This window comes from Rhinichthys klamathensis, unplaced genomic scaffold, assembly GCF_029890125.1.
Source record: "Rhinichthys klamathensis goyatoka isolate OS25496 unplaced genomic scaffold, OSU_Roscu_1.1 h1tg000247l_1, whole genome shotgun sequence".
Classification (NCBI taxonomy): Eukaryota; Metazoa; Chordata; class Actinopteri; order Cypriniformes; family Leuciscidae; genus Rhinichthys; species Rhinichthys klamathensis.
In genome coordinates this window covers 727,700-749,902 of record NW_026606769.1, presented here as the reverse complement: position 1 = coordinate 749,902, position 22,203 = coordinate 727,700, and the positions used below count along the sequence as shown (strand labels likewise).

Genomic DNA, 22,203 nt, shown 5'->3' with positions numbered 1-22,203 from the left:
ATGTTTCTTCACTGCATTCAAAAGCATAATATAATACTTTTTTACTCCACTACATTTAGTCTTTTCTCGTTATTTTAAACTGAAGAAATCGTCACCTGCTCCGAGACGCAATAGCAGTCTGATTCGTGAACGCGCTCATTCTTTTCAGTAAACCTGATAAATGGGTTCGCAAATAGCACTAAACAATTCTTCAGTGGATTGGGCCGATCCGATTGCATCTGTTCTTGAGTCAACGATTCACTGAACTCACAAGTCTGAATAAAAATGATCCAAGAATGAGAGATCCTCGGAGCTCTAGTGCGTGTGACTGATGGCGCAAAAAGTTACTAACGCCGAATTTTGGGATTTATTATTGTAAATGAAAACTAGTATGTTTGCATAGTGTTCTCCTTAAATTTTAACGCATTTTGCCAAATATGTGACGTCTGTTTTAAATTATATGTCTGTTTATATTTGTCAACATATTTGTCTCATTTTATATGGTTTATGTTATTTTACTTGTCTACACACTTGACTTATCAGTAATTATCAGGAATTGTTATCAGTGTATGACAAGTTTTAGTAATAAAGTAAACATTTTGAGCAGTAGGATGGAGTAGGCCCTAAAATGTCAAAATAAATAAACATTCATCAATCAGTACTTTTTACTTTTAATACTTAAGTACATTACAAAATAGTTTGTTTGTACTTTTACTCAAGTAAAATTGAAAATGATTTTATTAGAGTAACATTGTATTAGGGTATCTACTTTTTTCAGGCATGTAAGTAGTATTCAAGTAAAGTTTTAAGATTAGTTCTAAAATTTAATCAAATGTAAAATAAAGACATTTAAACATCTGGCATGCATCATTATCAATGTCATTACATTGTTTTCTTATTTTAGTATAAATTTCGTACTAATGTACTGGTACTTTGACTTTCCTGTACACTATCCAACTGCTCACAAATCCGTCTGGACAAGAGAATAAGGCCTACAGGGTCTAAGTTTATTGCTCATTCAGTTTACTCCACATGAAACATACAGACTTGTACAGGGTTTAAAATGGATGCCAGCATGATGTAAGATAGCTCACACTGTTCCTCCATCACAACTTTCACAAAGCAACAGAGAAGGCACTGTAAGAGAGCAGCATGCTCCCAGCAAACAACCAACAAGCTGGCTGCAGCATACTGTGCCACATTGTTGTTTTATGTCATTAAACAACGACACATCCTTCACTTAACCCAAACTATTTCATGTGTATTTCTCCTCCAAACCATTGCATTGATGAAAGCTTATCAGGTGTCTTGGAGTTCTATATCAGGACTGTGTGACATATTCTATTCTATTCTATTCTACGAAGAAAAATACTAAGAAGCTTTAATGAACAACTCTAGAACTACACAAAAACATATAACATTACCATAGAAAAGAGAACAAAGAAAACAGAAGGCTTGAATACACAACAGATAAATAACGAAACATGGAACAGGTGTGTAACAAATCAGAAACCATGGAAACAACCTACGAACTAGAAATCAGGCAAAACAGTGACCAGGAAACTATGATAAAGAAACTATGAACTAAGTAAGTCATAAATGTGTCATATTACAATAAAAGTGTAAAAAATATAGTATATACTTATTAAATTAATTAATTTTCAGTGCACTAGTTAACTGGCCTTCATCTTTGAATTTATACACTGCTAAATTTATTGACAAGAGCAATAACATCTTCATGAACAGTTAAGCACCTTTCAGCTAATATGGGCGTACAAAGTCCAAACCACACAACCTTGTTAAGAAAATTTAAAATAAGGATGCACATAGCAGATTAAAAAGATATTCTAGTTAGAAAAATCGAAGACTAGCAATATACTGTATTATCGGTCAGCACTGCCATTTAGCAAATTTAAAAGAATGACCCTGACTTTTTGCTATAAATGTTGTGAGTTGATTAGCATCATATACTGTGGGTATTTTTAGTTGTAACTGAACCTTTAGTGCACTTTACTTGTTTCTTGATGCTCGATTCTCATTCTGCGTTTGCATCAGCTCAACTAAGCTCAAATTCTTAGTGCTTTTGTTTGGCGCTCATATCTCAAAGAACACGGCTACAAAGAGTCTTATCAAAAGCCCAATGCACCAGAACATATGGCAAAAACAGCATCGGCTTTATAATCCAGGGACTTATTTCTTCACTGAACCACATGACTCGCTGAATATGCTCTCTAAAGCATGTGCACAAGTTGGTTAAAAAAGCAAGCCTGCAGGATGAGGCCTTGAACTGTATGTTAATGGTGTCACTGCTAAAGCATTAATAGAAATATCACAGGAAACATTCTATCATCATTTATTCTCCCTGATGTCATTCTAAACCTGAATGGCTTTCTCTCCTCTGTTGAAGAGAAATAATTAAATAATCGAGTTCTGTGGAGATAAATAAAGAATTTAAAATAAATAAAATATATAGCTGCAACATATGGCAATGCAAACAACGGACGCTTCTGCAAACTTCTGTGTATGTAAAGACAAAATGGTAACAGCATGCACATGTGCCTCAAAAGTCTGCACCTGTGTATTATACATTCAGGTACATGCACTTTTGTATATTTGTACATTCTCATATGTCATAGCAGTGAAGCCAGCATGGTGTGATTTTGTAGTTGGACACATACTGGGAGACAGATGGCGACAGAATGTACAGCCCGACCTGTGGTCGTCCTGCCGCAGCCTCTGTCCTCGGGGTGCGTTGACAGGAGACAGGCATGACTCATTCATCAGAAGTAGGAAAAAAACAACCATTAGAGTTTTGAAATAGTGGCAACCATCAGTTTTTCTGCGCGGTGTCCAAGATAACTCCCTGTGGTATTCATACAGTACACATTTAGCACCTTTTCCCTTCCAACTTCATTTATTTTGTGTCACATCTCGCGGCGGCCCAGTTGGTTTCTACAGACGTTTGGCAATACCTTTATGAGCTTATGAAGAAGGCCTATTAATGGTGCCAAATACAGTTGCAGTTTATTCCATTTGGATCTGTACATGGTATTTTATATTTCTTTGTTTATTTCCAAGCGGATTACTGTAAGTGTCTTTCGTGCATCAATTATTGAGATGGTGTGATGCAGATTTCCTCCTCTCACTTTCAAAGGCTGCAATAGTTCTCATTATAAGCAGCGAGTTGGTTTCCATTAAGTATTTATGAACCAGGAATAAACTGGGTAAATCTTGTGCTTTGTACAGGCTCCAGATGATTTCTCAAAATGTAGGAAAGTGTCCTCGTTCTTTCTCTCTATTTCTCAGCCTAACACCCTGGCAGCTCAGAGAAATGCAGCTAATCACAATGGCTACATTCACACAGCAGCAAAATATGGCTGTTTTAGAGTGATAAATATTACTGCGTTCACACAAAGTTTGTTATCAGCAAGAGTGACAATTGCATTTTATAATCGAACTGGCTAACATACATTTTTTGGGATTTACGTGCATCCAAGGTCAAAAAACACATTGAACATCACCTGATTTCTCAAAGTGTCTGAAATGGTTTGGACGAAGATTGGTCTCTATAAACTATTCCATTCCACGAGCCTACTCTGGTCTGATTGGTCGATTGGCCCAGTCTGTTGTGATTGGTCTACCGCTTACAGATTGTGTTCGAAACGAAACTTCAGCTCCGTGAAGCTTCCTCAATCCTCAGCAATAATACACACTGTAAGGACAGTAACAATGAGTTTACCAAAACATTGGAAGAAATAGTTCAACCTAGACCAGTAAAATGATGGGAACAAAAGTTTGGAGTAATACTGCTGTGGTAACATTGTAAAAATGTATTTTACCACTGACTCTTCACATCCTCATCTTTTGGAAGTGTATACAAAGAAAATGAGCTTTTGCAGCGTCTTCTCATTATGTCAACAATACAAACCAACTAAAGTGTTTGAGTGTTAAAGGTCAAAGTAGGCTATGACCAATGTTGACAATAGGCTTGCATTATGCAAATTGTTTTCTTAAAAATCGACGTAGATATGTAACTGAAGAAAGACTGGATTTGCAGACGACTCGTTTTGGCAGTTCAGAATCGATTTGTTCTTTTAGTAGACACAAACTTTATTTGTTGTACACTTTGATCTATAAAACTTTGCAGACATTTTACATTCAGAAACAGCTTTACACACTACATGCAAGGTAATATTAGAAAAAAAGCATAATAGGGACCATTTAAAAAGTTATTTTTAATCATCTTTTGACATTTTTATCAAATCAAATTGATTTATGTATTTTAATCAAACAGGATGGAATGTTTGAAAAAAATACAAATCAACAAATGACAGAAAACATCACAGAATTCAAGCTAATACTTACTAATGTTTGTGCTGCTGTCCCAACATGATGATGTCACTTCTTGGAGGTTCATGTTGTCAGGATTATGTTTTATTTAGTTGTATTTTCGTTCCTACAGTATGTGTTTGTTTCTTGTGCTTCAGTTCAGTTTAGCCTTGATTGTTTCCTAGTTTGTCTCCTTGGTTACTTATTGAGTTCAGCTGTCACTTCTGTGTAAGTACTCCCTCTTTTGTTCAGTTCTTTGTTGGTGATTGTCAGTATTTATTGTTCTATGGGTTTGTGTTCTTGCGAGATTCTCCTGCGTAACTCGATTTTGTGGATTAAAGCTTTATTGGACTAAATTCCTGCATCTCGTTGTGGGTGGCATCACCACACGTGACACATGCCAGTTAAATGGATATTACGAAAAAGAAACAGGATGAAAATCAATATAGGGGCCCACTAGGGGGCCTCAGAAAACTTCTGAGGGGGCCGCAGGATGTTTATGGAATCACAAAATTAATTGTGGTTAATTTAATATCAAATCTTCCCGTTTCTGTTAACAAAAAAGCCATAATTACAGCAGAAATACTGGAAATATTATAGTCTACATGGAAGGGGGCCTACAAATATTGTGTTTAACAACAGGGGGGCTTAAGCAGTATGAAGTATACAGAAAAAAAACAATATTACTATTTCCATAGTGATTTTTTTTTTATATATATATATATATATATATATATATTGATCAGAGATTTTTCTAATGAACTTCAAGTTTTTGGGAGTTATATTTATGTTCCCCTTCAGTGACTACCGCTGCGTGTAATCGCAGTGGGAACGCCCTCAGCGTGACGCGTCTGAAGCATGAATGAAATCAGTCAATGGAGAGAATGAGCGTACGGCGAGTGACGTCATCGACCAGGAAGCTATAAATATCCCCTGAGTACACAAGACGGCAGCTTTTAGTTACTTCAGCAGCTCTGTGTGTGTCTGAATCTGTCGATTGTGTTTGTCTGTTTTGTCAGGAGTTTTCACTATATATATTTGATATAAAAAAACCAATATGAGCGAGCAGTAGGCCTATAAGAAGTATGTGTGGCTTGTTTGGGAGTGCAGCAATGCCCAGTCGGCTCTCGAGGGAGTCGATTGTCAGCATTGCGAGCGTTTTCCCTTGAGAACTCTGCGCTCGCGGCGATCGCTCTTCGAGGAGAGTGATTTGTTGCGAGCTCCCCGAGGCTCGGGTCCCGCTTCTGTTAAGGCAGAGCGGCGGCGCTTGTCTTGGGGCTCGCAGATGGATCTCGCTGGCGACGTTGAGACGGGCTCCGCCCTATCTCAGCTATCTCCGACGAGATCTAGTGCCTCTCACCCGGCTCTGGAAGCACGCGCTGCGGCGGTTACTTCTGCCCGGGTGGAGGCACATGATGATGTTGAATTGAGATTTTCCAGTTCTGAGGAGCTGGATGTCGAAAGTTTTGCATCAGAGAAAACTAGTTTATCACATTATACTGCAAATGAAGAAGGTTTGATGGATGTATTATCTCGGGCTGTTGAAAAGCTAAAAAAAAAAAAAAAACAGTATCGAGTGGCCAGCTGATAGACAGGTTTCTAGAATTAAAAGCAATCTAGATGATAGATTTCTGTCTGCACGACCTCAACCTTCTCGCCGGTGCTTACCGTTCTTCCCAGATCTTCATGCTGAGGTTTCAAAAACCTGGGTTAGACCGGTTTCAAGCAGAATTTACACAAATCAGTCCAATGCTTATGGTAACATTGTTGGTGCTAAATCTGCTGGTTATGTGACGATACTGTAGGCGGAGGAGACGCTCGCGAGCTATCTCGCTCCTGCTTCATCGTCTTCACTTAAAGCACCGGCTCTTCCACCAAAAAAAAAATATATATATATATATAAATAAATAAATATATATACCTCTGTGCTGGTGGGGAAGGCTTACTCTGTGGCTGGGCAGGCGGCTGCATGTTTGCATACGATGACTTTTATGCAGGCTTTTCAGGCCGACCTGCTCAAAGGAAAATCTGAGGGGGGTCCCCGCCGAGAGAGACTTGCGTTCACCTCCCTTAAGGGTGCCCTGTCTCTCCCGGCGCCCTCAGGGGCCCGTCCTACTAACCCTGCCGAAACAGGGCGTAGAAGGGTCTGGCGAGTGCTTTCCCGAGGGACGCTCGCCGCCTCTAAGGAGGGTTCTGGTGTGTTCAGACCAGCCGTTCCCTGCTGGTGCGCCGTTACAGGGCACTGTGTCTGTCACGCAGAATGTTCAACCAGAGCAAAGTTTTTCGTCGAGTTCATCTTCCAAAAGAGCGCAGCAGAAGCGGAGTGTCACGTCTCGTGCCCCCCTGCAGAGAAACTGGAGGGACGAGGCGGGGCGCTCTCCGGCGCGGCCTTCTCGGGGCAGGACTGATCTGAGGACAGTCATTGTCGCCAGAAAGGCCGCGTCGAAAAAGTCCTGACGGGCTGAACGTGGGTGGGTCCCCATCGGGAAAAACTTGAGTTCACCGCACAAAGACACGGTGCCCTGTCTTTCTCGATGCCCTCAGGGGTCTGTTCTACTAACCCTGCCTATACAAGGCGTAGAGAGACTCGGCGAGCGATTTCCCGAGGGACGCTCGCCCCCTCCAAGGAGGGTTGTGGAGTGCTCAGACCAGCTGTTTCCTGCCAGTATGTTACAGGGCGCTGTGTCTGTCACTCGGGATGTTCATCCGGAGGCCAGCCTCGAGAGGCTGGTTCCCTTAGTAGAGTTCCTGGCGGAATGGGTCCCCCACCCAGCAGGGAGTTAGGATACTACTTCATCAAAAAAAAAAAAAAAAATCCTGACGTGCTGAACGTCAGGACTCTGAGGGTGGTCCCTATCGTGAAAGACCTGAGTTCACTGCACAAGAACACGGTGCCCTGTCTTTTCCGATGCCCTCAGGGGTCTGCTCTACTAACCCTGCCTTCACAGGGCGTAGAGAGACTCGGCGAGCGATTTCCCGAGGGACGCTCGCCCCCTCCGAGGAGGGTTGTGGAGTGCCCAGACCAGCTGTTCCCTGCCAGTACGTTACAGGGCGCTGTGTCTGTCACTGGGGATGTTCAAATCAGATCCGAGGACTGGTTTGTCATGATAGATCTAAAGGACGTTTACTTCCATGTATCTATCCTCCCTCAACACAGGAAGTTCCTGAGGTTCGCTTTCGGGGGCGAAGCGTACCAATATCGGGTTCTTCCGTTCGGCCTAGCACTGTCACCCTGAACATTCACGAAGTGTATGGATGCTGCTATAGCCCCGCTGTGGTTACAGGGCATCCGCTTTCTGTACTAATTAGACGATTGCTTGATTCTAGCTCAATCGGAACAACAGGCGGTTCGGCACCGAGATGTCGTTCTTGCTCATATCAAGTGACTGGGGCTGAGGCTCAACGCCAAAAAGAGTGTTCTTTCTCCATTACAGAGAACCACTTTTCTAGGTGTAGTGTGGGATTCAACGACGATGCAGGCACGATTGTCTCCTGCTCGTATTGCTTTGATTCTCGCTGCAGTAGATCAGGTCAAGCTAGGCCAGTCATCCACTGTAAAACAGTTCCAGAGACTGTTAGGTCTCATGGCAGCTGCGTCCAACGTGATACCTCTTGGCCTCTTGCACATGAGACTGTTACAGTGGTAGATGAGGACCAAGGGATTCTCCCCGAGGGGAAATCCGCTTCGCATGATCGTGAGTTCGCGACGGTGTCATCACGCCCTGATCATGTGGAAAGATCCTTGGTTTCTGTCCCAAGGCCCTGTGTTAGGAGCTCCTTGTCATCGCGTTATGCTAATGACAGATGCCTCTATCACGGGTTGGGGGGCGATCATGGATGGTCGCCCGGCTCAGGGTCTGTGGGAGGACCATCATCGTCAGTGGCACTTAAACTGCCTAGAGATGTTGGCGGTGTTTCAGGCTCTGAAACACTTCCTCCCAGACCTAAGTGGCCACCATGTTCTTGTCCGGACAGACAACACATCGGTGGTTTCTTATATAAACCATCAGGGGGGTTTGCGTTCTCGCCCGCTTTACAAACTGGCACGTCAGATCCTTCTATGGTCCCAGGGGAAAATTCTTTCTCTGAGAGCTATTTATCTCCCGGGGTATTTAAATCAGGTGGCAGACATCCTGTCAAGACAGGGGCCGAGGCCCGGGGAATGGAGTCTTCACCCCGAGGTGGTGGAACTCCTATGGAAACTTTTCGGTCTTGCCGAGGTAGACCTATTTGCTTCTCGAGAAACATCACACTGCCCGCTGTGGTTCTCTCTCAGCCATCCAGCCCCGCTGGGGTTGGATGCGATGGTACATCCGTGGCCGAGGTCACGCTTGTACGCTTTTCCCCCGATCGCTCTGCTCCCAGGAGTTCTGGAGAGGGTTCGCCGGGACGGGCTCAGTCTCCTGCTAATAGCCCCGTTCTGGTCGGCCCGGGTATGGTTTGCGGACCTAGTGTCTCTCCTCGACGGCTCTCCCCTAGAGATACCGATCAGGAGAGATCTGCTCTCTCAGGCGAGTGGGTCGATCCTTCACCCCCGTCTAGAGCTATGGAGGCTGTGGGCTTGGCCTCTGAGGGGGCCCAGCTCATAGATTCTGGTCTCTCGGCTGAGGTCGTTGAGACCATCCTCCGATCCAGAGCTCCCTCCATGAGGAAGTTATATGCCGCGAGGTGGAAACTTTTCACCTCTTGGTGTGGAGAGCGCCAGCAGGACCCAGTTAACTGCCCGGTTGGTACAGTGCTGGATTTCCTGCAGGACCGTCTCTCCACAGGGTTATCCCACTCCACACTGAAGGTGTATGTGGCGGCCTTAGCTGCTTACCACACCCCTTCAAGTGGAGGTTCCCTCGGGAAACACCCACTTATGTCTCGCTTCCTTCGTGGCACCTTGAGGCTGAGGCCTGCAGTTCGCACGAGGGTACCAGCTTGGGATCTGGCCATCATCTTAGAAGGTCTCTCCCTTGCTCCTTTCGAGCCCATCGAGGAAGTTTCGGAAAAGTTTCTTACTCTAAAGACCTTCTTCTCGCTATCTCATCTCTGAAAAGAATTGGAGATATTCAAGCACTTTCGGTGGCTCCCTCGTGCCTGGAATTTGCTCCTGGTTGGTTAAGGCCTTTCTCTTTCCGAGACCAGGTTATGTTCCTAAGGTTCCAACTGTTTCTGTTAGACCTACAGTTCTGCAGGTTTTCTGTCCTCCGCCTTTTCTGACGTCAGACCAGGAGAAACTTAATTTGCTGTGCCCAGTTTGGGTTTTAGATGCTTACGTCCACAGAGCTGCCCTGTGGAGGAGATCGGAACAACTGTTCGTCTGTTTGGGTCACCTAAGAAAGGGTGTCCTGCATCTAGGCAAAGGATGAGCAAGTGGGTGGTCGAGGCCATCTCACTTGCTTATGGTTCGGCCCATCAGCCGTCACCTTTGGCTGTAAGGGCTCATTCCACCCGGAGTATGGCTGCTTCTACAGCTCTTCTTTCAGGAGCTTCTCTTCAGGACGTTTGTGATGCGGCAGGCTGGTCCTCACCGCACACTTTCGTTAGATTTTATTCCCTCGATCTTAGCTCCACTCCCGGGGCTCAGGTTCTCTCGTCGGTTTGTGTCTCCTAATGACACACGACGGGGATTTGGTCGTATGGGGATGTGGGTATTGCGTTCCCACTGCGATTACACGCAGCGGTAGTCCCTGAAGGGGAACGTCCCGGGTTACGTATGTAACCCTAGTTCCCCGAAGGGACGGACGCTGCGTGTCCTGCCATACTCTCGGCATCCCCTTGGGTCGCTGCTTCAGTAACTTTTAAGCTGCCGTCTTGTGTACTCAGGGGATATTTATAGCTTCCTGGTCGATGACGTCACTCGCCGTACGCTCATTCTCTCCATTGACTGATTTCATTCATGCTTCAGACGCGTCACGCTGAGGGCGTTCCCACTGCGATTACACGCAGCGTCCGTCCCTTCGGGGAACTAGGGTTACATCCGTAACCCGGGACGTTCACCTACTTGATAAGTGTCGTGATATAAAAAAAAAACGTGTTTAATAATTCTAAAATATTAAGCTATACGGTGGGGTCCATATGTCTGGGACCACTAGTGAATATTTTTTAATTAATAATAATATTTTTTAAAAGATTTGATGACTTTTACAGTGAAAAGTCTGAATTAAAAAGTACAATAATGTCATAATTTGACATACCTTTTGTATTATTATTAGTTATTTTTCTTTATTTATTTTAAAGAACATTTGGAGCGCTATAAATATGATAAAAAATAATCATACTGTATAGTAGGATTGACCCAGAGAGTGAAGATTTTTGCAGTTGGATGCCGGTGCTCACTGGTGCTGAACACTGCGTGCTCCACTCAGCACTAATGAGCAGATCAGTTCTTCACTACCAAACAGAGGAGAGGAAACAAAAGACAAGAGAAAGTCTGATTGTCTGATTGCCAAAAATCTAATTTCCTGCCCTGAGCTGGGAGAGCGGCCAGTGAGGAAGTGCTGATTGTGATGCCTGTTGCTGGCATAGTGGACTGGATAAGTTCACTCTGCGGCTGCCTTTACAAGGCTCCAAGTACAATTTGGCCATTAGTCACATGACGGGCTTGTCCTTCAGCACAACCTTGGCCTGACCTGTCCACGCAGCACCACATGAATTCAGACATGGACACAAGAGGGTAAAGCGGTATAGTTTTAGAATAAGAAGTGGCAGAGAGACCCGGCAATGTGCACACCAGGGAAGGACAACGGAGCCACTCAAGCAAAAATTACAGACAAAGCTTGATAATAATCCACTAGCTTCTGTAAAACCCTCAGAAATGATCCAACTGATTTCTCGCACCAGCCTCCGCTCACTCGGATAAAAACCTTTAGGACTCCTTCTAAAATCAATTGTGATCTTGACTCGTACCATTATTTGACATTGTTGTGTCCAAGATTGAACTTTATTAAAATGTTTCCCTGCGGTAATATTTGTGGCATCTGACGTCTGTACCCTGTCATTGACTCAAGCACACAACTGAATGTTTGTATACCTATATATAAAGGATAACATCAGTGTTACTGTGATTAAATATTTATCTCCATGTTTACTGCCCCCCTGAGTTTGACTGTATGTTTGTGTGTGTATATGTTTCTGCATTACAGAGAAGCAGTGAAGCAAATAATTGAGCAAGAACCAGGGTCACTTATATTTGATGTTAACAACTGGGAGTTATTTTAACATTCGCCTATTCATAATCACAGCGGTTTATTCAAAAATCAATTTCAAATTAAATTCCTGTGAATTTACTGGAAGCCAAAAGGATTGTTCACACAAAAATGAACATTTACTCAACCTCATGTTGTTCCAAACCCATATGACTGTCTTTACAGGGAACATTAGGAGATATTTTGAGCAATGTTCAATCTGATATTTTCCAAAAAAATTCACCAAAAAGGTTTAGAATGACATTCATCATGTTTTTGGCTGAACTGTTTTTTTTGTTGTTGTTTTTTTGTCAAAGTATATATTAAAGTTCATAAATTGCTGCTCTTTTTGATGAACATTCAATTATTATTATTATTATTATTCACCATAAAGGTTTGGAATGACAAGAGTTTTTGGGTGAATTATTCCTTTAAAAGACTTCAAATTATTAAAATTTTTGTCAAAACATCTTTCAAAATGTATAAATTGCTTTTTGATAAAATTGTGCACAGTATTAATATTATTATTATTTGATTTTTCTTACATAAACATTTGTAGAAACAGAATACAGACGTTATAATATAATATAATATAATATAAGACTATCATAATTTGTTTCTATAGTAAGATTTTCATTTTGGTCAACAATATCATATTACAAAATCCTATTTGCTTTGAATGAGTATCGAGTATGAATTAAACTGATAATCAGCATTTGTTGTTGCAAAACCCTATCTGGGTCAAGAGAAAACAAAAGATAATTTCTTAGAATACATGACAACCTTAAGACATTATGATGGAAAAAGAGTAGCAAAACTCCTGAGCATGTAGATGTGAATTTGAGAACTTGTACAATAAATATTTGTACTTGTACGCTAAATTTTACACTCACAGCTCCGTTGTGAAAACCTGTAAAATAAAAATCTGAAGTTGAATGTTGAATTCGTACTCACAGACATAGTCACAAACCTGTTTCTGAATTTGAAGTTGCAGACAAGAAGTCACAAATGTGTCAAATGTCATTCACAGAAATACAATGACAGACACAAACTTCAAGTTACTACAAGTTTGTGTCTCATTGTATTTCTGTGAATGACATTTTACACATTTGTGACTACTTTTCTGCAACAACTGCGAGTGCAAATCTCAACATTCAACTTCAGATTTGTATTTTAAAGGTTTTCACAGGAACTTGTACAATAAATATTGTATACATTTTAGTGTGCAAGTACAAGTATACTGTACAAGTTCTCAAAATCACATCTACATGCTCTCGAGTTTTGCTTCTCTTTTACCGTCATAAGACATCCTCTTTATTTTGAGCCAGGTTTGCAGATTCTGCAGTTGTTTACTGTGCACTGTTCACCCTGTCGGTAGTGTACACAAGGTAACTGCTCAGGTTTGTCCCGTGATTAATTGCTGATTGTAGTATAGCTCAACCTGGAGCAGGAACACACTGTTGTTCCATTCTCTTTCACCCTCAGAGATTCTGCCGAGAATCGCTGCGCTTTCACAACTTCTGTAAATAGACAAACCATGCACTGCAGCTTCTAAATATATCATGCCAGCGAAGTTTTTCTGATCATTTGTGAAAATCCAGGGCAGACTTGAAAATGATATGCAGATCGCTTTGTCTCTGTGGGGTTTAGTCTGTTTTTTTTGCACGCTCTGTTGTCGCAGTACATATGTTTTGGGAAAAAAGTCCTTGGTTTTTAGGGTTTGTTTATGTGGATATGTGATAAAGCACTATGTATTTTTTAAAACGTTAAAATTCAATGCATAGCAACATTATTGGGGTTATCCAATACAAAACTTTGAAAGCCAAAGGGCTTGATTGTCTTATAAGAAGGCATTCCTTACCGCAAACCAAATAAACCCTCAGTGTAAGGACGTAGATAAAACATAATTGACTCCCATGCTGCAATTTGGTCAGAGAGATCTTTTTTTTCACAAATCTAAATAAATGGATGTAATTGATGAGTCAAACAGCATTGATTTCCAATACGCTCATTTGCATTGCAGGAAAGTAAAAAGAAGTGAGAAATGGGGCAGTTGTGTGTGATTGGTTTGTCTGTCTCTGTTCTTTACACTGATGAGTCAGACGCTGCTTTGTGAATGATTTCATTTAGATCAGATTAAAGCTGCCTCTGACGGTTAATCTGGGAGTTTAGCCACTGCAATCATCAGGAATCATCTGATTGTCATGGGATTATGACTTTAGAGAGAAGACGAGGTCAGACGGCTGTGCGAGGACATTCAAACCTATACATAGACATACACTGAGACTGAGCTAAACAGCTTAGTCATGATGTTAGAGGTCAGGAATGAGGTGCTATACGGGCATAACATTTGCTAAGGCAAACAGAACTCGGACAGGAAACGGCATTTGCACCTCAATGTACTTTCATAAAACAGGAATCAGTGAAATAGGATTTTCAACTGAAAAAAAAATTGATCATTAAAAACATTGTAAAACAATGGCTAAATAGCTATTTGGTGATTGGCTAAAATTATCTAATGATATTAAAATACTGTTCAAAACCTTTTGGGTCAGAAATACAGTAATAACAGTCATATTGTGAAATATTATTACATGTGGCTGTCACTTTTGATCAATTTAACGTGTCCTTTCTGAAGTATTAATTTCTTATTTTTTTCAAATGTTTAAAAATGTTTTTAAGTAATATTATTGTAACGTGCAGACTTGTTTTAGTTTAATGTTTCATGGACTTTTAGTTTGGTTCTCATTATTTTCTGTTTTTCCTTTCTGTTTTCTTGGTTTCTAAGTATGTTTGCATTTGTTGTCATAGTGATTCTTTAGTTGATTGATTAGTCCCCATCTGTGCCTTGTTTTCCTCAGTTAACCTGTCTACATATGGCCCTCATTCTCAGTTGTTTTTTTGTCTGTTCTTGTTGGTGTATAGTTTGGTTTGCTTTCTCCTGCGTGCTTCTGTTCTGTCCAGTGTTCCAGAGTGTTTTTTTTTTTTTTATCTATTGTTAATTAAAGTTGACTGCTCGAAATAGTGATGGGAGAAACAAAGCTTTTCAAAGCTTCAAATGAATTTAACTAATTGCTTCACAAAATGGTTCACTGTTTCGAAGTGTTTGAAACCCTTATACTGGTGACGCCTGCTGGTCAAAACAGTGTAAATGCAACAAAAAAAAAAACCCATAAAAACAGCTTTTACAAATCATTACAAATGTTTTAATGAAAGTATAATCTACCAAATGCAATTATCTTTTATCAATTTCCAGGGCTTGTTTTGTTTGTTCTATGGATGGCTCAGCTAAACAGGGAAATAAGAGACCACTAAGTCATTAAGTCTAGTATTATTCCTTTTAATTATTCAAATGTCGCATTAAAACATCTACAAAGGTATTAAACTGATCAGAGATCAGGTGAAAAAGACACTTGTTCAATGGTTCGCTGCTGGGGGGCGATCTCAGTGAATTTGCATGATTCATGGGTTCACAGAGATCATCGCCCCCCAGCGGTGAACCACTGAAATTTCAAATCATTTCGAAACAGTTATGACAAAATGAAGGCTCATTTTCTGAAATCACGTGACTTTGGCAGTTTGATATGCGCTCCGAACCACTGATTCGAGACTAAAGATTTGTAAAGGTTTCAAAGCTTCATGAAGCAGTGTTTCGAAAGCGTCCATCACTACTAGCTAAATAGATCCTGTTTCTGTAACGGACGTAGGCCAGTTCACGAGTTCACACTTAGGGGGCTTTCACACTGGCAGTTTAGTTCGGAACGGGGCACGGTTCGCATGAAAAAGACGCTAATGTGAACGTTGTCATGCGGACCCGGGTGCACACTGGGGTACCGAACCCGAGACTACCTGGAGGGGGTGGTCTGAGTTCGGTTGCTCCCGAACCGTGCCGCGGTTCGCGTGAATGTGAAAACAACACGGACTCGGGTGCGCACTTGTTCAGGAAGTAAAGTAACCTGCGCATGCGTTTTAGCTCATTGTGATGTATTCAGTTAAATAAAACACTTGTAAGGGATGATAGTGTTGATGATTTACCTTGGATACGAGCGAGAGTGAGCCTGCAGTGTATTCGTGCATTGCGCGTGGAATCAGGGCAACAAATTTGGAAATCCACTGTCTCCTCAAAAGAGTCCGTTTGCAAGCAGCAGAAGGCCACCTTATGTGACACACGCACAGTAAACCTATGTTGTTCACTCTACTGCGCATAATAGAATTAATAAAAAACACAATATAGACCTGCGTTCTGTTTTCTATCATGCGCCGTGCACGTTTGCGATGACGTAATATGCACGCAAACGCACCAGGGTTCGATAGAATCAAGTTGAGTGTGAAACCAGACCAGCGCTGCGGGGGGCGCCAGGAACAAACACGCTCGGGCTCGGAACACAGCAAACGAGCCCAGTGTAAAAGCCCCCTTACATACTGTGACGGGAGGAGCAACCGACAGACACAGTGGGAGTGGTGTCAAGCCTCGGAGAGGCATTTATTAAATTAATTAAACATAAAATGTCCAAAAGGGGGAAATAAAGTGTTAAAATAAAAGTGGATCTGGTGTCCTCGTTGTGCCAGGGAATCGTGGAGGAAGGTTAGTGAAGAGGTGGGATGGGTCCAGGTAAGGGGCGGTGTCCGACAGTCACACACGTCTTCCCTGTCTCCTTGGGCCGAGGGATGAGTGGGCGGCGGCTTCGCCGTCCTGGTCCGTCAGCGGCGTCACGCATCTACTGTGCTCGGACTGCGGGTCCGGCGACTTGCATCTCCGGCAGCGCGGGAAACTCTCCGCGCTCCCTTCCTGGGCCCACAAGGACAACAGTGTGCATGTACAGGGAAGAGACCGGTCTCCCGAGGAGAGACGCGCTCAGTATTTAATAGGCGGCGGTGATGAGGCTTCATTCTCGTCAGGTGTGCCTCATCACACGCCGCCAATTCTCCTCATCAGCGCCCCTCCTCTCCAATTACCCCCACTCCAGTCGGGAACCTGGCGAAGGGCGGCGAATTAAGGGACGGGGTGGCGCTGATTACGAGGGAGAGGCAGACGATCCGTCACAATACCATTAGAGGGAGTAAAGTTTAATGCGTATTTGGCGTGCTGTCCGGGGGGAGGGCTCCGAGCTCGGAATTCGTCCCAAACCGAGAGTAATCCCCCCGTATGTAAATGGTTAGGACTAGAAGAGTGGAGAAGGGGTGGTGGAGGGATGCTGCAAAACTGTCAATGGATTGAGGTGAGACTGCTGAATCTATATACACCTCTTATCATTGATTGCTGAGTGCTCTTCACCCGTGTTAATTATCTGAACGTGCTCCTCCCGAACTTTGTTAATAAAACATCATTAAGAGCTGTGTGTGTAAACCTCACTCCCCTGGCCTCAAGAAGCACCCTAGCGACTGCGGGTTTTAGTGTCCTTGTTAGCGCGCCCGCCTCCCACATTGGAAACCGCGGTTCGAATCCCGTTTGGAGTGGGTCAAGTAGGACCGATTACATTTCTACGCTCCCTTCTTGCAACCAACCGTAACAATTATAATTTTTTAATACTATCAAAACAGCCTGTAAGTGATGTTAGCCAAAAGGGAATGTTATTTCAGAGGTGGTTCAAGTTATTACATTTTGATAAAAAATTATGAAGACAAACTTTGTTTTTGAAAAATATTGATGCTCTAGCTTTTTGAGATCATGAAATGGGTACCATATGACTAAGGAGATTCATTTAACCTAACTAAATGGAGTCAACTTTGATTTATTGTTGACTTTATTATGACCCCCATTCAGACTTCATTTCAGATTTTATATGATCTCTACTCTACATTGTCCTCACCTAAAATGTTCCCCTTTTTTCTTTTAGTGTGGAACTAGATTTTAAACTTCAAGAGGACAAACTGCAGCCCTTAATGAAGAGACTGTGTCCTTTAGAAGAGCCGTGCTACCCGTCTCTGCCTTACACACACGAGGTGTTCACCTCCACACCCAAACGCAAGTCCAAGACTGAGACCAAGAAGCACGCTCGATGGAAACTCTGGTTCCTCTAACATATGGATTCAGGGAACCTTAAACCATCAGGCCACCACAACGAGCAAATTCTAGTGGAATTCTGCTTCACTAAATGGATAAACATGGAGAAATGTTCACTGCTAGCCACCGTTTTGGAACATGCATCATGGGATCCATCGAGTGACTGGATTTTCATAAGGAATAACAGTTGTTTTCTAATCATGACCCTCTGATAAACCCTCTGAGTTTGGGAACTGCTGAATTCACCTGATCTCACGTTTTCCAAAGGGATTACACAATGATCCTTTGGTTTAGACAAGTTAGCAAGGTAAGAGAGCAGGGATGTTTGTACTGTAGATGTGTGTGTGTGTGTGTGTGTATTGTTTCCCATGTTTAACTCTGATCTTTCTCTCTCCTTTCTACATTTATCCTGTTGTATTTAGGGAACCTGCAGAGGCGACAAGGAACTTGGAGCCTACTTTGGAGCCGTACATCAAAGACATCTAATCAGCAAAGCACAAACTTTTGAGAGTTATAAAGTAGATTTGATAGCTGAGATATACCTCTGTCTCTTTCTTTCTTGCTTTCCTTCTTTCTAAAAGTCTCACCTCTTCAATTTTAAATGAAAATTGGTTATCATTCTATGACTAAATAAATAAAAAATTGTAGTGAGTAAAAGCAGAATCAGTTGACGGCATGCACTAATAATCGATGGCTTTGTAGAGATCTTTTTCCTGAAAAACGTTGAAGATGTAAAATTAGTATGTCAGAAATGGTTAGGCTGTAAATGTATGAATGAAAATGGGTTTACACAGTTGTTTAAAAAAAAGTTTTAATTTATTTTTTGAAAATACAAACTGTGAATTGTCTTTAAATTATATTGAGTTCTGTATCAAATAATGGGCTATAAACATTGCTGAGATGAGAAAAGCATTCACAGAAAAATTTCTATTTGCAGGGTTTCAGGCCTGAATATTTTCTTGGGAATACGACGCTGCATTTACAGCATAAACATACATTTTTCAGTAAATATATTTGTCAGACTCATAAAGATGCTTGAAAATATTACTAAGTTGGCTGAAAATTGGTAACATATAATATGTCCCATGATGAAAAAGTATGTTATATGTTATATGGTGGAAAGTGCACAACTTCAAAACACAAAACAATAGATGCAGGCTCTATAATACACACCACTCTGTTCAAGCTGACGTGTCATTTGCTCAATTAAATTTGAATATGATGGAAGCCAATCACTAAAATCTTGTGCTTGTTTGCCCACCTAAAGCAATGTAATGAAATGATCACAACACACAATTTGGGAAGTATAATAATGCAGGTAACATATAGAGGGCTATGTATATACAATCTGTGCTTAGCATTTATTTAGCTTTAAAACGTGTTTGTATTAGATATTCACAAATGTCTTCAACAGGTTCACTACAGTGCAAACACTGTATTTAGCTGGTAGCCCAAGCACCTTCACACTTGGAGGGCATTTTGATAACTATAGGTTATATATTTAAAAGTAATAATAAGTTGGTCACTTCACAATATCTTGTTTAAATGGAGCACAGTTACCTGCATAACGTATTCTTGTAGCATAACACAGATGCATCATTATACCTTGAGAAAGTGCAATTGATTTATATTGTGCAATATTACATTTTATACAATTTCTACCCACAGTGCATTTACAATAAAGAAACTGATGCAACATATTATGACTCGACTGTGCTGTTCCCATGAATGTTCTTAAGACCAAAGAAATGTGGGTTGCTTTGGGATTCTTGCAAAGTGGATTCTGGTGGTGATACTCAATTCAGGAAGATGATTGAATAGTGCTTTGAACAGGACTCAGCTGGAGGACGAGATGGTTGCAACACTTCTCTCTAAAATTGATTGGCTTCAGCTTTGGCGCACACTCCACAGACGTGCTCTGTGATTGGACAGCCTCCAGTAGAACACCTGCTGCCAACATACTGTCACTCACTTTGACTCAAGGGAAGAAATATTCCTCTGAACTCATTCTGCGAACATAACTAATGTAAACATAGTGAATGTAATTCTGCTGAGCTTGACCCATCGAAGGGAAATGATTCCAAATGAATCTCTCAAGACTTTGAATGCACTTATTCTCTGATCAAACAGCCTTATTTTAGTATTGATAACAGTAGCCACTTCAGCTAATGAGCACATGGAAGTCATGACCAAAAGGACTTGGAAAACTGATTGCAGTTTTGTCTCCTTGCAATCTTTCCAAACAGATTCACAGAGGAGTCTTGATTACATTTTTTTTTTAGGTGCAGGGAAAAACAAAAACAAATGGATTTGCAAAAAGTGAAAGTTTTTCCAAGAACAGAAACCTAATTTATCCTCAAAGTCATAAAATCAAAATGAGCAATTCTTGGTCTTTAATGGAATATTGCCGTAATTATTAGAAATGATTTATCGTTCACATCATTGTTTTTTTTTTTTAAACCCCTTTATAATCTTTAATCAAAATAACTTCCTCTCTGACTTGCAGCAACATCTCTTCTCTGATGATGTTTACTGGCAGGAGGGCTGGACAACCTGTCACTCACATGACATCACAGCAATTAGCAAACCACAACCATCCAATCAATTCCTGATGGACAAAATCAACCCTATATGCAGTTTCTCTTGAATATACTGTGTCACAATAGGGAAGAAAAGACTATTGCAACTTTCGTTTCATACTGATTGTTTTTTTTAAAACAAGATAATTTTACTGTTTCAACGGAATGGAAACCTTGAGATAAAAAAAAAAAAAAAATGTCCAAGTTGCTTTCATTGTGTTGGAATGAATTTTTTTTTTTTTTTTTTTATGTATTCATTTTTTTTATTTATTTTTTTTAGAGAGAAGTGCAGACACATTTTCATGGAAATATTTTTATACTTCCTTACCAAAACTACAACAAAGGCTGTAGAGGATTGTGATGCTGGCAGAAAACAATTTTACCAGTGAACAGATAACCAGATCTCATTTCAAAGAGAACTGTGCTGAGGATAAATCTTATATAGCATATGGAGTGACTGTAATCTTCCCAATAGCCACTCATGCTTTGAGTGCCTCTCGTGTCTGACAAAATCCATATTTCGCCACTGGCCTTTAAAAAGCAGTGAAAAGTTATCCAGCTTGCCTGCTCCCATGACCTCAAAATAATAACTGTAGACTATCGAATAAATGTAGACCATAGAATAACAAGATCTCAATATAATATAACCCAAGGGTTTTTAAATAAATCAAAGAGAAAAAATATTTCTTTATAAAAAACTCTTTATAATTTATTATATATTATATTATATATGCTTATTTAATTTAACCATTTTTATTTATTAAATAAATGTTTAACAATATTTTAAAGCATTTTACAAATTTGCTATTTTTATTAATATTTTGCTTTCTTAAGACTGGATGGAAATCATGAGATCTTAGTTTTAACAGTAAAAACGTCTCGGTTACGTATGTAACCCTCGTTCCCTGAAGGAGGGAACGGAGACGTAGTCGACGTGTCGACTGATTGGGATCTCACTTAGAGAGCCTGACATCTTCGAGTACTATTAAAACGAGCCAATGAAATTGGCGTGCGTGAAATGCATCACACACTCCGCCCCCGCCCCGCGGGTATAAATACGGAAGTGGATGCACGCACAAGTGTTTTTCACTGAGGAGCCGAGCGTAACTCGGAGTCAGCGGTGGTCCAGCAATAGTGGCTACGGGACTACGTCTCCGTTCCCTCCTTCAGGGAACGAGGGTTACATATGTAACTGAGACGTTCCCTTTCAGTCGTTCACGTTCGACGTAGTCGACGTGTCGACTGATTGGGATCCCAATAAAAACGCCATCTAATGCTGCCACCTTCCAGCGCCTAGACAAAAGCCTCCAGATCCCCCCGCAATAGGCGGGGAAAGGACAGGGCTTAGGCCAGGGAAGTCACTGCTGTTCCTACAGGACCACTGGCAAAGCGTTCCCTGAACATGAAAGAAAGGGACGCTGCGGAAGCCACATCCTGCCCGAAGGGAGGTAACATGTGGAGAATACACATATGAACTGGGCGGATGACCGAGCAGTACAACATATGGAATGTCACTGGGGTGGCTCCAGCCAACAGGGGGGAGACTCAACCGAACAGTGACGGCAGAGCAGGCTCTGCCAAGGGAAGACACGGGCTCGCCGCAGGGAGCCATACCGTGGAAGAATACACATATGGGATCGCCGTAGGGATCACAGCATATGGACCCAGCCTAACACAGGTTCCACCAGTGCATACGAGTGATAGGCCTGGCTTCGGACATTCCGCCATCTCCGTTGCCGAAGGGTATGGAGGAACTCGACAGGGTTCGGCTGATAAAGGGGAACTCAACTGGAGCAAGAATTGCGCACGTATCCAGTCCATAGGAGGGGATAATGGCGCAGCAAGCCAACACAACGAACCGGGCTTACAGTGAAACTGGCTTCATGTGAAGGGAGCCCATGGGAAGCAGCGGTTCAGCTAAGGTGTCGCCCAGCCCTCAACTCTAGAATATCTGTCAGCGAAGCACTCTGTGTCAACGCCGAAGCAGGAGCACACTCTCAATTAAGAGGAGCTCACCACCTAAGTGGACATGTGCATCTTGGGAATTCACCAAGATGAAGGCAACATCCGTGGGCCAACCTCGCTTGGAAACAGCCTTCCCTCTCTGCTGATTTCCTTAACAGATAAGAGCTGATCTGAG

General features: G+C 41.8%; 1 protein-coding gene across 2 annotated transcripts in view; it reads left to right on the top strand.

Moving 5' to 3' along the window:
* Positions 1 to 17,933, top strand: part of insyn2ab (inhibitory synaptic factor 2Ab) — a 60,542-nt gene extending 42,609 nt beyond the window's left edge. The window contains exons 4-5 of one of the 2 annotated variants that reach the window (XR_008808919.1): positions 17,318 to 17,791; positions 17,907 to 17,933. Coding sequence is in view for 1 of the 2 variants with exons in the window: in XM_056266316.1 (XP_056122291.1) it covers positions 17,318 to 17,501 (184 nt within the window). In the remaining variant the exon portion in view is untranslated. Of the gene's footprint in view, positions 1 to 17,317 lie in introns of both variants that reach the window. The other variant, XM_056266316.1, reaches the window with a different exon arrangement.
* The last annotated feature ends 4,270 nt before the right edge of the window (positions 17,934 to 22,203 follow it).